Source organism: Chiloscyllium plagiosum, unplaced genomic scaffold, assembly GCF_037043375.1.
Source record: "Chiloscyllium plagiosum isolate Xiang-an unplaced genomic scaffold, Cpla_swu_hap1 HiC_scaffold_20, whole genome shotgun sequence".
Classification (NCBI taxonomy): Eukaryota; Metazoa; Chordata; class Chondrichthyes; order Orectolobiformes; family Hemiscylliidae; genus Chiloscyllium; species Chiloscyllium plagiosum.
Window position 1 is genome coordinate 19,193,520 of NW_028270158.1, and position 14,095 is coordinate 19,207,614.

The 14,095-nt window shown below is 43.5% G+C and overlaps 1 protein-coding gene across 3 annotated transcripts in view; it reads right to left on the minus strand.

The window, feature by feature from the left end:
* Nucleotides 1-14,095, minus strand: part of sdk1a (sidekick cell adhesion molecule 1a) — a 932,616-nt gene that overhangs the window by 339,651 nt on the left and 578,870 nt on the right. For all 3 annotated transcript variants that reach the window (XM_043711904.2, XM_043711902.2, XM_043711903.2), the window contains one exon: nt 8,903-9,014. In XM_043711904.2, the coding sequence (XP_043567839.2) occupies nt 8,903-9,014 (112 nt within the window). The remainder of the gene's footprint in view (nt 1-8,902; nt 9,015-14,095) is intronic.

Here is a 14,095-nt window from a genome sequence, read left to right on the forward strand (position 1 = left end):
ATACCTCTGAAACTATGGTACCCAGAACTGGATGCAATACTGTAGTTGAGGCTGAATCAGTGTTTTATTACTATTTTAGGAAAACCTTTTTGCTTTTGCCTCTATTAATAAAGGCTAGGATACTGTATATTTTATTAGCCATTCTCTCAATCTGTCATTGAGTCTGAGAGTCATACAAAACTATTCAGCCACCTTCAATGATTTAAGCACATACACGCCCAGATCCCTTTGCTACTGCAACCCCTTTTGAAGTTTAAAATTCTTTGATAGCTAATTAAAAAAAGCAGCTAAATGAAAGCTGAGAAAGGGATAAACCTTTCAGTTTTGGGGACAGAATACAATGAAACAGCCTAGTTTGTTAATTTGTCAAGTGAAAAATTTTATGTGTGGTTCCACATCATCATACACTGTGACCAAATGCTTTTGCATGACTTAATGATAGGAAGAATATTATTAAATTGAAGAGAGTGCAAAACAGATTTACAAGGATGTTAGCAGAACTGAAGGGTATGAGTTCCAAGGAGAGGTTGGACAGGTTTGGACTTCTTTCACTGGAGAGTATGAGTTGAGGGATGACCTCATAGAGGTTTATAAAATTATGAAGGGCATAGATAAAGCAAATAGCAAAGGTCTTTTCCGTAGGAAAAGGGTATTCAAAACTAGAGGACATCATTTTAAGGTGAGAGGAGGAAGATTTAAAAGGAACCTGATGGGCCACAGTTTCACAGAGAGCTGCCAGAGAAAAGTACAGTTATCGCATTTAAAAGATATTTGGATGGGTACCTGAGTAGGAGAAGTTTAGAGAGATATGGGCCAAACACAGGCAAATGGGATTAGTTTAGTTTGGGAAACTTGGTTGGCATGGATGAGTTGGACCGAAGGGTCTGTTTCCATGCTGTATGACTCTATGACTCTAAACTGTCAGTGTGTAAAGACCCCATTGTAGTCAACTGTGTGTTTTTTGGGTTCATCGGGGAGCAGGGTGCACAGCATGGGTCATAGAGTGCTGCAGCACAGAGACAAGCCCTTTGGGACAAACTCATCCATGCCGATCAAAATGTCGATATGCACTAACCATATTTCCCTGCACTTGGCCCATATTCTTCAAAACCTTTCCTGTCCATGTATTTGTACAAATACTTTTTATGTGTTGTTAATGTACCCGCCTGAACAACGTCTGCTCGCAGCTCATCTCATTTGCGTATCAACCACTATGTAAAAACATTGTCCCTTCGGTACCCATTTCTTCTTTCCCCTCTAACTTTAAACTGATGCCTTCTAGTCCTCGAATCCCCAGCTCTGGAAAAAAAAGTGCATTCGCCCTATCCATGCCTCTCATGATCTTATACACTTCAATATGATTTGTCTGGCGCACTGACCTCTACACCGCTGAAGCCAAACGCCAACTCGAGGACACCTCTTCCTACTGCCCCCTCGACCATGACCCCACTCCCCATCACCAAACCATCATCTCCCAGACCATACAGAACCTCATCACCTCAGGAGATCTCCCACCCACACTTCCAACCTCATAGTCCGGGAACCCCGCACTGCACAGTTCTACCTCCTTCCCAAGATCCACAAGCCTGACCACCCTGGCCGACCCATTGTCTCAGCATGCTCCTGCCCCACTGAGCTCATCTCTACCTACCTCGACACTGTCCTATCCCCCCTAGCCCAGGAACTCTCCACATACGTTCGAGACACCACCCACGCCCTCTACCTCCTCCAAGACTTCCGTTTCCCCGGCCCCCAACGCCTCATCTTCACCATGGATATCCAATCCCTCTACACCTCCATTCACCATGACCAGGGCCTCCAAGCCCTCCATTTTTTCCTCTCCTGACGTCCCCAACAGTACCCTTCCACCGACACACTCATTCGTTTGGCTGAACTGGTCCTCACCCTTAACAATTTCTCCTTCGAATCCTCCCACTTCCTCCAGACCAAAGGGGTAGCCATGGGCACACGTATGGGCCCCAGCTATGCCTGTCTCTTTGTTGGCTACGTAGAACAGTCGATCTTCCGTAATTACACCGGCACCACTCCCCACCTCTTCCTCCGCTAGACTGATGACTGAATTGGCGCCACCTCGTGCTCCCACGAGGAGGTTGAGCAATTCATCAACTTCACCAACACATTCCACCCTGACCTTAAATTTACCTGGACCATCTCTGACACCTCCCTCACCTTCCTAGACCTCTCCATTTCCATTAATGACGACCGACTTGACACTGACATTTTTTTACAAACCCGACTCCCACAGCTACCTGAATTACACCTTTTCCCACCCTACCTCTTGCACAAATGCCATCCCGTATTCCCAATTCCTCCGCCTCCGCTGTATCTGCTCCCAGGAGGACCAGTTCCACCACAGAACACACCAGATGGTCTCCTTCTTTGGAGACCACAATTTCCCTTCCCACGTGGTTAAAGATGCCCTCCAACGCATCCCGTCTACATCCTGCACCTCCGCCCTCAGACCCCACCCCTCCAACCGTAACAAGGACAGAACGCCCCTGGTGCTCACCTTCCACCCTACCAATCTTCGTATAAACCAAATCATCCGCCGACATTTCCGCCATCTCCAAAAAGACCCCACCACCAGGGATATATTTCCCTCCCCACCCCTTTCCACCTTCCGCAAAGACCGTTCCCTCCGTGACTACCTGGTCAGGTCCACGCCCCCCTACAACCCACCCTCCCATCCTGGCACCTTCCCCTGCCACTGCAGGAACTGCAAAACCTGCGCCCACACCTCCTCCCTCACCTCCATCCAAGGCCCTAAAGGAGTCTTCCACATCCATCAAAGTTTTACCTGCACATCCACTAATACCATTTATTGTATCCATTGCTCCCGATGCGGTCTCCTCTACATTGGGGAGACTGGACGCCTCCTAGCAGAGCGCTTTAGGGAACATCTCCGGGACACCCACACCAATCAACCATACCGCCCTGTGGCCCAACATTTCAACTCCCCTCCGACTCTGCCGAGGACGTGGACGTCCTGGGCCTCCTTCACCGCCTCTCCCTCACCACCAGACGCCTGCAGGAAGAACGCCTCATCTTCCGCCTCAGAACACTTCAACCCCAGGGCATTAATGTGGACTTCAACAGTTACCTCATTTCCCCTTCCCCCACCTCACCCTAGACCATAGTTCAGAATCCTATGCCTGAAGAAAAAGTCCTACTTTGTCCAACATCTCCCTATAACTCAGACCATTGAATCCTGGCATCCTTGTAAATTTCTTCTGCACTCTTGCCAGTTTAATAACATCTTTGCTGTCGCAAGATGACCAAAACTGAACACAATACTCCAAGTGTGATGTCACCAACATCCTGAACAACTGCAACATAACTTCCCAACTTCTATATTCAATGACCTGATTGATGAAGGTCAGTGTGCCAAGAGCCTTTTCATTGCTCTGTTTACCTGTGTCTCCACTTTCAGAGAACCATGCACCTGAACTCCAAGGTCACTCTGTTCCACTACACTCTTTAAGGCTCTATCATCCACAATGAAACTCCTAACTTGATTTGACTTCCGAAAATCAAGACCTCACAATTATCTACATTAAAATCTATTTGTCATTTCTCGGCCCTCTTCCCCAGCTGATCAAGGTCCTGCTGCATTTTCTGATAACCTTCCTCACTGTCCACAATATTGCCTATCTGCAAACTTACTAATCATACCCTGTACATTCTCATCCAAAACATTGATATAGGTAACAAACAGTAATGGGCCCAGCACCGACCCGAGACACTCCACAAGTCATAGGCCTCCAGTCCAACAAGCATCCTTCCACTATTACCCTCTGCTTCCTACCATCAAGCCAATTGTGTATCCAATTTGCCAGCTCCTCCTGGATTCCATACAATCTAACCTTCCAGAGCAGCCTACCATGTGGAATCTTATCAAAGGCCTTACTGAAATCCTCTGAAATCCTACTGCCCTGCCCTCGTCAACCTTTCTGATCACTTGATCAAAGAATATGGGCGGCACAGTGGCTCACTGGTTAACACTGCTGCCTCACAGCACCAGGGTCCCAGGTTCAATTCCAGCCTTGGGTGACTGTGTGGAGTTTGCACATTCTCCCTGCGTCTGCGTGAGTTTCCTCCGGGTGCTCCGGTTTCCTCCCACAGTCCAAAGATGTGCCAGTCAGGTGAATTGGCCATACTAAATTGCCCATAGGGTTAGATGCATTAGTCAGAGGAAAATGGGTTTGGGTGGGTTACTCTTCAGTGGGTCGGTGCGGACTGGTTGGGCCAAAGGGCCTGTTTCCACACTGTAAGGGATCAAATCTGTAATCTGAATCTAATCTGTAAGAAAACTCTATCAAATTTGTGAGGCATCACCTCCCATGTACAAAGCCGTGCTGACTGCTCCTAATCAAACCCTGTCTTTCCAAATGCATGTATATCTTATCTCGGAATTTTCTCAAATAACTTACCTACCACGGATGTTAGGCTTACTGGTCAATGGTTTCCAGGATTTTTTTTGCAGCCCTTCTTGAATAAGGGCACAACATTTGCTCCCCTCTTCTGGGACCTCACCCATGGCTAACAATGATGCAGAAATATCAGCCAGGGCCCCCACAATTACTTCACTAGCCTCTTGCAATGTTCTTGGATATTTCTCGTCAGGACCAGGAGACTTATCCACCGTCATACATTCTAATACACCCAAAAACTCCTCTACTGTGATATGGGCTGTCCCCTAGATATCACCACTAACTTCCCCAAGTTCCCAACTCTTCATGTCTTTCTCCATGGTAAACACAGAGGAGAAATATTCATTGAGGACGTTGCCCAACTCCTGCGATTCTACACATAATGTCCATTTTGGTCCTTGACAGGTCCTATCCTTTCTCTAGTTATTCTTTTCCTTCAGTATACTTAAAGAACTTCTTTGGTTTCAAAGAGATTTTTTCAAGTATATCTAATCTTCTTAGCCAAGGCTATCTCGTGCCCTTTTTCGTCCTCCTGATTTTCTTCAGTCAACGCTTGCACCTCCTAAATACCTCAAAGGATTCCCTTGATCCCAGCTGCCTGTACCTGAGCCAGGCTTTTTCCTTTATCTGGTCAAAGCCTCAATATCTCTGGTTATCCAGGATTTCCTATTCCTGCCAACCTTGCCCTTCACCCTCACAGGAACACACAGACGTTGAACTCTCGCTAACTTACTTTTAAAGGCCTCCCACTTACTGGAGGTCCCTTTGCCTGCAAACAAACTACTCCAATCAACCCTTGCAAGTTCCTGTCTAATTCCATCAAAATTCACCTTGCCCCAATTTAGAACTTGAACCTGTGGACCAGTTTTATCCCTCTCCATAACTATTTTAGTAGAACTATGGTCACTGCTCCCAATGTGCTCCTCCACTGTCACCTCAGTCACCTGTCCTACCCTATTTCCCAAGAGTAAGTTGCGTTTTGCCCCTTCTCAAGTAGGACCCTCTATATACTGCTTGAGGAAACACTCCTGAATGGACTTTCCAAATTCTACGCCATCTAAGCCCTTAAACTAAGGCAGTCCCAGTCTATGTTAGGAAAATTAAAATCCCCTACTATGACAATCCTATTGATCCTGCAAGTGTCCCCAATCTCCCTGCATGTTTTTCTTCTAATTTCTGCTGACTATCTGGGGACTTTTGTACAACCCAAGAATGTTACCATCCCCTTTTAATTTCTTAGCTCCACCCACAAAACCTCATTAGATGATCCTTCAGTTATTTCATCTAAGACTACTGCTGTGATACTCGCCTTAATCAAAAATGCAACTCCACCTCCGCTGTTTCCACCACCTCTGTCTCACCTCAAGCACCAGTACCCTGGCACATTAAGCTGACAGTCCTGTCCTCCCCTCGCCATGTTTCTGTAATAGTTATAATATCCCAGTTCCATGTACCTTTCCACGCCCTGAGTTCATCAGCCTTACTTGTCAGCCCTCTTGCATCAAAATAGTTGCAATTTAATCCAGCAGGCATTCCTTGTTCCCAGTCATGTTCCAGCCTGGCCTGTCTCTTCACTTTACTATTTCTGATTACTGTATCTTCTTCAAGCCTCACACTTGCCTCCCTATTGGTGACAATCCCATTCCCTTGCTAATCTAGTTTAAACCCTCCCTCATAGCACTAGCAAACCTGGCTACCAAGGTATTGGACCCCTTCCAGTTCAGATGCAACCCGTCCCTCTTGAACAGATCATCTCTGTCATGGAAAAGATCCCAATGATCTAAAAATCTGAATCCCTACCCCCTGCACCAATTGTTTAGCCACACATTCATCTACCATATCCTCCTGTTCTTACCTTCACTAGCACGTGGCACTGGAGGTAATCTGGAAATTACCATTGATGAGGTTCTGGTTTTTAACTGATTTCCTAGCTCTCTAAAATCACTCGCAGGATCTCTACTTATTTCTACCGGTCATTTGTGCCAAGATCTACACTGACTTCTGACTGCTCACCCTTCCCCTTGAGAACGTTCTGCAGCTGCTCTGAGACATTCTGGACTCTAGCACTTGGGAGGCAACACACTAACCTGGATTCCTGTTTTCGGCCACAGAACCTCCTGTCTGCCCCCTAACAATCGAGTCTCCTATCACTAAGGTCCTGTTTACCTTTACCCTTTCCTACTCAGTCTATAAACTTTCAATTTCATTTGATGAAACAATTGAGAAAGGTTAAATAACTTAAAGATTCAGAAAGGGGCATTTATTGTTCTCTTTCTGGGTGGTCTCCATGCCTTACTACATCATGGCTTAAGACAAAGCCTCATTGGTCTTTGATACTACTGCTCAAGAATCAATATCAGGAAGCATATAGGGATCCTGAAGAAAGTCCGAAGATAATTCATCTCGGATAATGAGAAGTATTATGATGCAAGACTGGGTAGACTTGGGTTATGATCTTTGGAAAAGTTCTGAGTATTTTGAAATAATGAAGAAAACTGACAGGGTAGATAGTGAATGGTTGTGGCATTTATAATATGAGGTGTTGTCCAGATGTGCATTATTTTCAGTCAGATTTCAATCTGCTATCCCTCCCCAATCATTCTCCTGGACCAAGTATCATTGCATCTGCTAAATGCTGTCATTAAAGAAAATTCTGGCAGTGCTACAGTGGCACTGTCATTTGAGAAAGAGACAAAAATAGGTCCCGAGACTCTCTTGATCAGAGGGCCAATTAATCCAAGGTTATAGAATACTGCCCAGTGGAACGAATCAGTGTTGATTATTGAGAAGCCCCCCCTAAAAGGGGATTGGCAGAGGCTTCTGCCCCTTTGCTGGTGACGACTGGCACTTGCCTCCTGGCTATTCTGCAGCATGGTTGATCCTAAAAAATTACCATGGGTTGCATTTGTATTTATGCTGGAGTCACCAGTTGTTACCCAGTAGAAAGGAACCTAAATCAGGATAGAGATACAACAGCTGATTGGACAAAGCTATTTTCTTTTCACAGATTCCTGCCTAATTTGCAGCATTTGACAGCTCGGTCAATTTGACTGGAGAATCTAGATGTAACTCAGATGAGCATTACAACAAAAGTCTTTATCTCATAATTGTAAATGCATAGCTTTGACCCCAACAGTCTCTGGAACATGGCTGAGCAAATATGTTGGCCTAAAAGTATGTATATTTCCAAGCTAAATCACTATGTCTATACTTACATTGTCACACTTTAAGTACTCCCTTTTACTCAAGGTTATATTATGGTATTTCTATTGGCAAGAGGGTGAAATTACAGTATGATAGGCTTATACAAGCAAATGTCATAATAAATGCAGGTATAATAATTTATAATTAACAGCTGGCGTAAAGTTTTTGAAAGAAACAAAGGATTTTATAAAATACTATTCTTTGGTGATCACTCATGACAATAATCGTAAATTCAAGAAAATAATGACTCTAATCCTCTGTCTGTGGCTCTCTTTCTCATTCTCTTCGGTCTCTCTTCCCTTAAAATCATAGCTTCCTTCTCTGTGTTGTTTCTCTGATGAGTAAGTGATGTTGGACTGTATGGAGATGTCTGGGGGATTAAAGGAGCAACCAAACACTGCAGGCTGCATTTCAGGTGGGAGCAAAAAATGAGACAAAATTGTGTCACTCGGCTGGTACTATTACCACAACAAACATCGACCCAGTTCTTATATTTATCTACCTCCTTTAACCTGTCCCCATTCCTTCAGCTTTTTATCATGTTACTACTCCTTAAAGTAGTTCATTTTTGCTTTGGGGTGCTGGTGGTGCAATGTCACTGGACCAGTAATCCAGAACCTCGGGCTAATTTTTGGGGACATGGGTTTGAACCTCATATGGCAGATGGCAAAATCTGAATTCAAAAATGTTCTGGAATAAGAAGTTAGCCTAATGAACATTACCACTAATTTCATAACAATATTTTTTTTTAAAATCCATCTGGTTCACTAATGTACTTTTGGAAATAAACCTGCTGTTCTTACCTGGCTTGGCCTATATGTGACTCCAGACCCACAATAATGTGATTGATTATTAACAGCCCTGTAGGCAATTAGGGATGGGTAATAAATGCCAAAATCCCATGAGGAAATAAATGCAGCAATAATCTTTCTACATGAGTTTCTATGTGTGTATCTCTCTTGTTCTAAATATATATTCCTTTCTCTGGAGCTGAGGACTAAATTAGAATCTCAATATTAGAAACGATTACCTTTGACCCTAACAAAGGATTGCTCAAAAATTTATTTTTAAAAAATTCTGTTGACATCAAATTAAGATTGACTGCCTCTCTTCCACCGTCAGCTTAGAAAATTTTCTGACATTCACAAGAAATACAGAATATCCAAGTTGTATAATCAGTACATAGCTACATTTCTTTTTATAGACCAGCATTCTCCAATAAAGACCTTGCTGTTTCTTCTACTCACCTTGCATTGGCAACACATTCCAGAGTAACTTCACTTGTGCCAGCTACTATACTCGTGTTTTTTGGAGGAACAACAATTGTGGGTGCCACAGGGTCTGCTGGATCCTCAGTATCTGTACAGAGAAGAAAGAAAGTTACGAGCAGAAGTCAAAAGACAAAGGAGTTTTTTTAAAAAATCCAATTCTGTAGCAGAAATTTTAGATTTTCTCCCGACTTCATTAAATGGACAACTGAATGGCTCAGTTATGTTTCATCTTGCACTTACTAAGCTTTCAGGTTGTTTCAAAAACCTGTACTTCAAACTTTGGCACAAATGTACATTGTTTCTAATATTTCTGTGTGACCCTCATTGTCCACAATAGGAAAATCTTTACCAATAATGCAACATTTAACATAAAGTTTTAGGTATAAAGGAAACATTGCATAATTCATCAAACCTGAAATCCCAACACTGCAAATTGAATTTACACATCACATGTCCATGTCCTGTAGGCAGATCCATTATGCCATTAGGGAGGGAATTCCAGGGTTTTGACCTAGTAACATGAAGGAATTGTGAGATATTTCCAAATCAGCATGGTGATTGCTTTGGAGGAGAACTTGGAGGTGGTAGTTCCCATGAATCTGCTGTGCTTGTCCTTCCAGAGCGAAGTGATCATGCATTTTGAAGGTCCTGTCTCAGGATCTTTGGCAAGTTTCTGCAGTACTTCTTATATATAGTACACACTGCTGCTACTGAGCATTAATGGTGGAGGGGGGTGGATGTTTGTGGATATGTTGTGCCAGTCAAGTGGGCTTGACTGTGGAGTAGTGTGTATTGTGTCCTTATTTATAGAAGGATGCAAATGTATAGGATACAGATCAAACAGGTTATTGCTGGCCAGCATTTATTGCCAGTCACTAGTTGCCCTTGAGAATGTGATGGGCTGTCTTCTTGAACTGCTGCTGGCCATGTGCTGTAGGCAGACCCATAATACATTTACTCAGCAACACTGAAGGAACAATAACATATTTCCAAGTCAGGATAGCGAGTGGCTTGGAGGGGAACCTGCTAGTGGTGCAGATCATGGGTTTGGAAGGTGCTGTCTAAACATCTTTGGCAAGTTTCTGCAGTGCATCTTGTAGATAGCACACACGTTTGCTACTGAGCGTTGGTAGTGCAGGGTGTGGATATTTCACAAATCAAGCAAGCTGCTTTGTCAGGATAGTGTTAAGCCTCTTGAATGTTCTTGGAGCTACACCCATCAGCTAACTGGGGATTATTCCATCACACCCCCGACTTGTGGAAGGTTTGAGGAGTCAGGAACTAAGTTACTTGCCACAGTATTCTTAGCCTTTTACCTGCTCTTGTAGCCACTGTCTTTATTTGGTGAGTCCAGTTGAGTTTTTGGTCAATGTGATCCACAGGACGTTGACAGTGGTTGATTCAATGATGGCAATACCATTGAAAGTCAAGGGGCAGTGGTTATATTGTCTCTTACTGGAGATGGTAATTGCCTGTGGCATGAATGTTACTTGCCACTTGTCAACCTAAACCTGCATACTGTCCAGGTCTTGAACATTGACTACTTAAGTATCTGACGAGTTGCAAATGGTGCTGAACATTGTGCAGTCATTGGTGAACATCCCCACTTCTGACCTAATGACGAAGAGAAGATCATTGATGAAACAACTGAAAATTGTTGGGCCTAGGACATTGCCCTGAGGAACTCCTGCAGAGATGTCCCAGAGTTGACATGACTGACTACCACAACCATAACCTTCTTCCTATGGGATAGGTATGAATCCCCCTAATTCTTATTGATTCTCATTTTGCCAAGGCTCTTTTTTTAAAAAAAATCTATTTTTTCAATAAAATTATAAGTTTTTTACAAAATTACAAAACCAGTACAAAATAGTGGAACAACTTTATAATATAATAACAACAACAGGAAACAAACAACTACTCTACTCCACAAACTACCGAAACACGAAAAAACCCCAGAAAAAAACCTCTACAAAACTACAATTCAATAAATAACCAAGGAAAAAGAAGAAAGATAAATAAACAAACAAAATAAAATTAACCAAGTTCTAACAAGGTAACTTAAATTATATGTAATTAAATTACTACACTCAGCGCAATCCCACCGAAGCTCCCACAATTGGGAGCAATAGTAAGCAGACCCATACTTATTCAGGATTCTTCCCCCCAGGGGCCCTGGGACCGCCAGACACAACCCTCATGGCTGCACAAAAGCCCTGATCAGTAGAGCTGACAAGTCTGCATCAATCGAATTCAAAAAGGGTCGTCATGTTCTGTAAAACAATTCCATTTTCTGGTGCACCATATACATAAGTCTAGGGGGATGTAAACCATAACTAACCTATGGCAGCTCGAAAGTCCTCGGGGATTCTCTGATACCCAGCTCATTAGAATGTTCTTCTCACAGAATGAAAGAATATTAAACAATTTCTTCCCTTGCACATCCAAAGAGGGAGGATTTGTAAGACCCAAAAGTAGGGACACTGGATCCAACTTAACCTCAGTTCCCAAAATCTCTTCCAAAACAGTCACTATGGCATCCTAATACCTGCGAAGCTTGTGGCATGACCACAAGCAATGACTAAGAGTGCTAACCTCCATTTTACACATGAGGCACATTGGGGTCACTCATGTCTTAAATTTCGCAAGCCATTCCGGTGCCAAGTGAGCCTTATGAAGTACCTTCAATTGAATAGCCTGGGTTCTATTGCAAATCGAGATCTTCGTAACACTTTTCCAGATATCACCCCACATCTCTGACAAGATTTCCACCCCCAATTCTTGAGTCCAGGTTCTGCACAGCTGCTCAATGTTCTTCAAAACATTACTTCCTAACAAGTGATAAAGAGTACTAACCGAGAGGGTGCCCATGGACTGGAGCACTATCTTCTCCATATCCGACTTGTAGGGATTAATCATCAATGTCGTCTTTTTTTGTATGAGGTCTCTAACCTGCAAGTACTGAAAGAGATCTCTCCTAGTAGCTCAAATTTCTGACTCAGCTGCTCGAAGGACATCATGACCTTTCTGTCAAATAGATCCCCCAAACTGGACATTCCTCTGGATGCCCAGAACTTAAAGCCAGAGTCCATCGATGCCAGCTGGAATCCCAACATTTCCACTATGGGAGTGAAAGGGCAAGATTTTGTAAATTGCCCTTGCCCTGCCGCATCATTGTCCATGTTTAAACTGTGCTTAGGAGAATCAGGTTTCCACAGTGGTCCATAACAATTCCCATCTTGTCCATAAACAACAAATTAATCAGTGGGCATTTTGTCTGGGAGGCCCCAGATTGATCGCGCGTCCTGACAGGTCCATTCAGCCACATATGATAGTAAAGAGCTCAACTGGTATTTCTTTAAGTCTGGAAAATCTAAACCCTACCTCACCTGCGGAAGCTGCAATTCATCCAGCTTAATAAGAGGCCGCTATGAGGCCAGATAAAAAATCCAAGCCAACTGTAAAACCGGCATAGTGTTTGCCTTGGCAGCATCAAAGGGAGCATTGGCATGGGATATAATAAGCAAGGCAGAAAATTCATTTTAACCAGAGCTATTCTGCCCAACCAAGCTATCAGAAGATCTTCCCAGCGCCGAAGGTTCTGCCTTATCTTCTCTAACAACTGCACATAGTTGGCTTTATATAATTGATTGAAAACTGAGGTGATAAAAATATCTAAATACAGAAAACTTCCCTGTGACCACCGGGAAGGGAAACGCGTTCCATCTCCAAATTTGGATACACCAGTAAGGCCCCCCTCGGGCATGGCCTCCGATTTCATTAAATTGATTTTATACCCTGACAACCAAATAGATTAATCACTTGTATTAAGCACGGCACAGATGTCATTGGATCAGTTGAAAAGAGAAGGATGTCATCTGCATGGAGGTTGATATTATGCCTGCCTGACCCTACCTCCAGGACAGTTATATTGGGATCCGTCCAGATGGTTTCTACCAGCTGCTCGATCACCAATGTAAATAATAGTGATAAGAGAGGGCACCCTTGATGACAGCCTCTGCCGACACTAAAACTATCTGACTTTATACCATTACTGAGAACTGCTGCTTTTGGATCACTATACAACACTGCCACCCATTTGGCAAAAAAACCCTCCACAACCAAACCATTCCGACATAAGAGAGGTACGACTCCACTCAATCAAATGCTTTCCCTGCATCCAGGGAGACTACCAAACCCGGGATCAATCTTTGCTGGCATATTTGGACCATATTTAGTACTCTTTTAATATTGTTGGTAGACCTAAGACCCTTAATAAAACCTCTCTGCTGCTACTTTACAATAAAAGGCAATACTCTGTCCAGCACTTTCAACAGGATTTTAAAATCCATGTTCAGTAACGATATGGGCCTGCACGAAGTGCAATCGTCTGGGGCCTCTCCTTTCTTACGAATAAGAGAAGTATTTGCTTCTCTCAAAGAAGATGGGAGGCAGTCCTGACTGAGTAATTGTATATATCCAATAGCGGCCCGGTCAGCTTGTCTATAAACTCCTCATAAAACTCACTTTGAAAGCTGTCTGGACTGGGCACTTTACCACTCTGGAGCAGCCTCACCACCTCCTGAATTTCCTGAATTGTCAGGGGGGCATTCAGAAAGGACGCCTGCTCTGAGGTTACACCCGGAACCATACTCAAATAATCTCTGTTTCGCAAAAGAGATTTCTTTCCTTGCTGTCTGGGTGAGTGCAGCATTCAAAGTAGCCCTAGGGGCTATAATCCGCTGCAATTTAATTACAGATAGTCTGTCAAAGTATGCTAACTCAGCTGCCTTTAGGTGAGCCTCAAGCAAATGTTGCTGTTCTCCCCTCTGTCCCTTCCGGGTCGCAGAATAAGAAATAATCAAACCCTGCGCATAGGCCTTGGCAGTCTTCCAAAGCACCGATGGATTTCTGGCCATACCTAAATTAATATCCCAAAATATTTTAACTCCCACAAAAATTACTCTATAAACTTGCTATCTTTCAGGAGGAAAGGGTCCATACGCCATTGCCAGGAGTCCATCCCGCTACCACCGGCCTTGACCTCCATGTATATTCTCGCATGATCAAAAATGGCTAGGTTTCCTTTTCTGCAAGAGAGCACCAAGTTGATGGGACAAAAAAAATGTCAATTCTAGTATAGCATTCACGCAGATTAGGAAAAAAGGT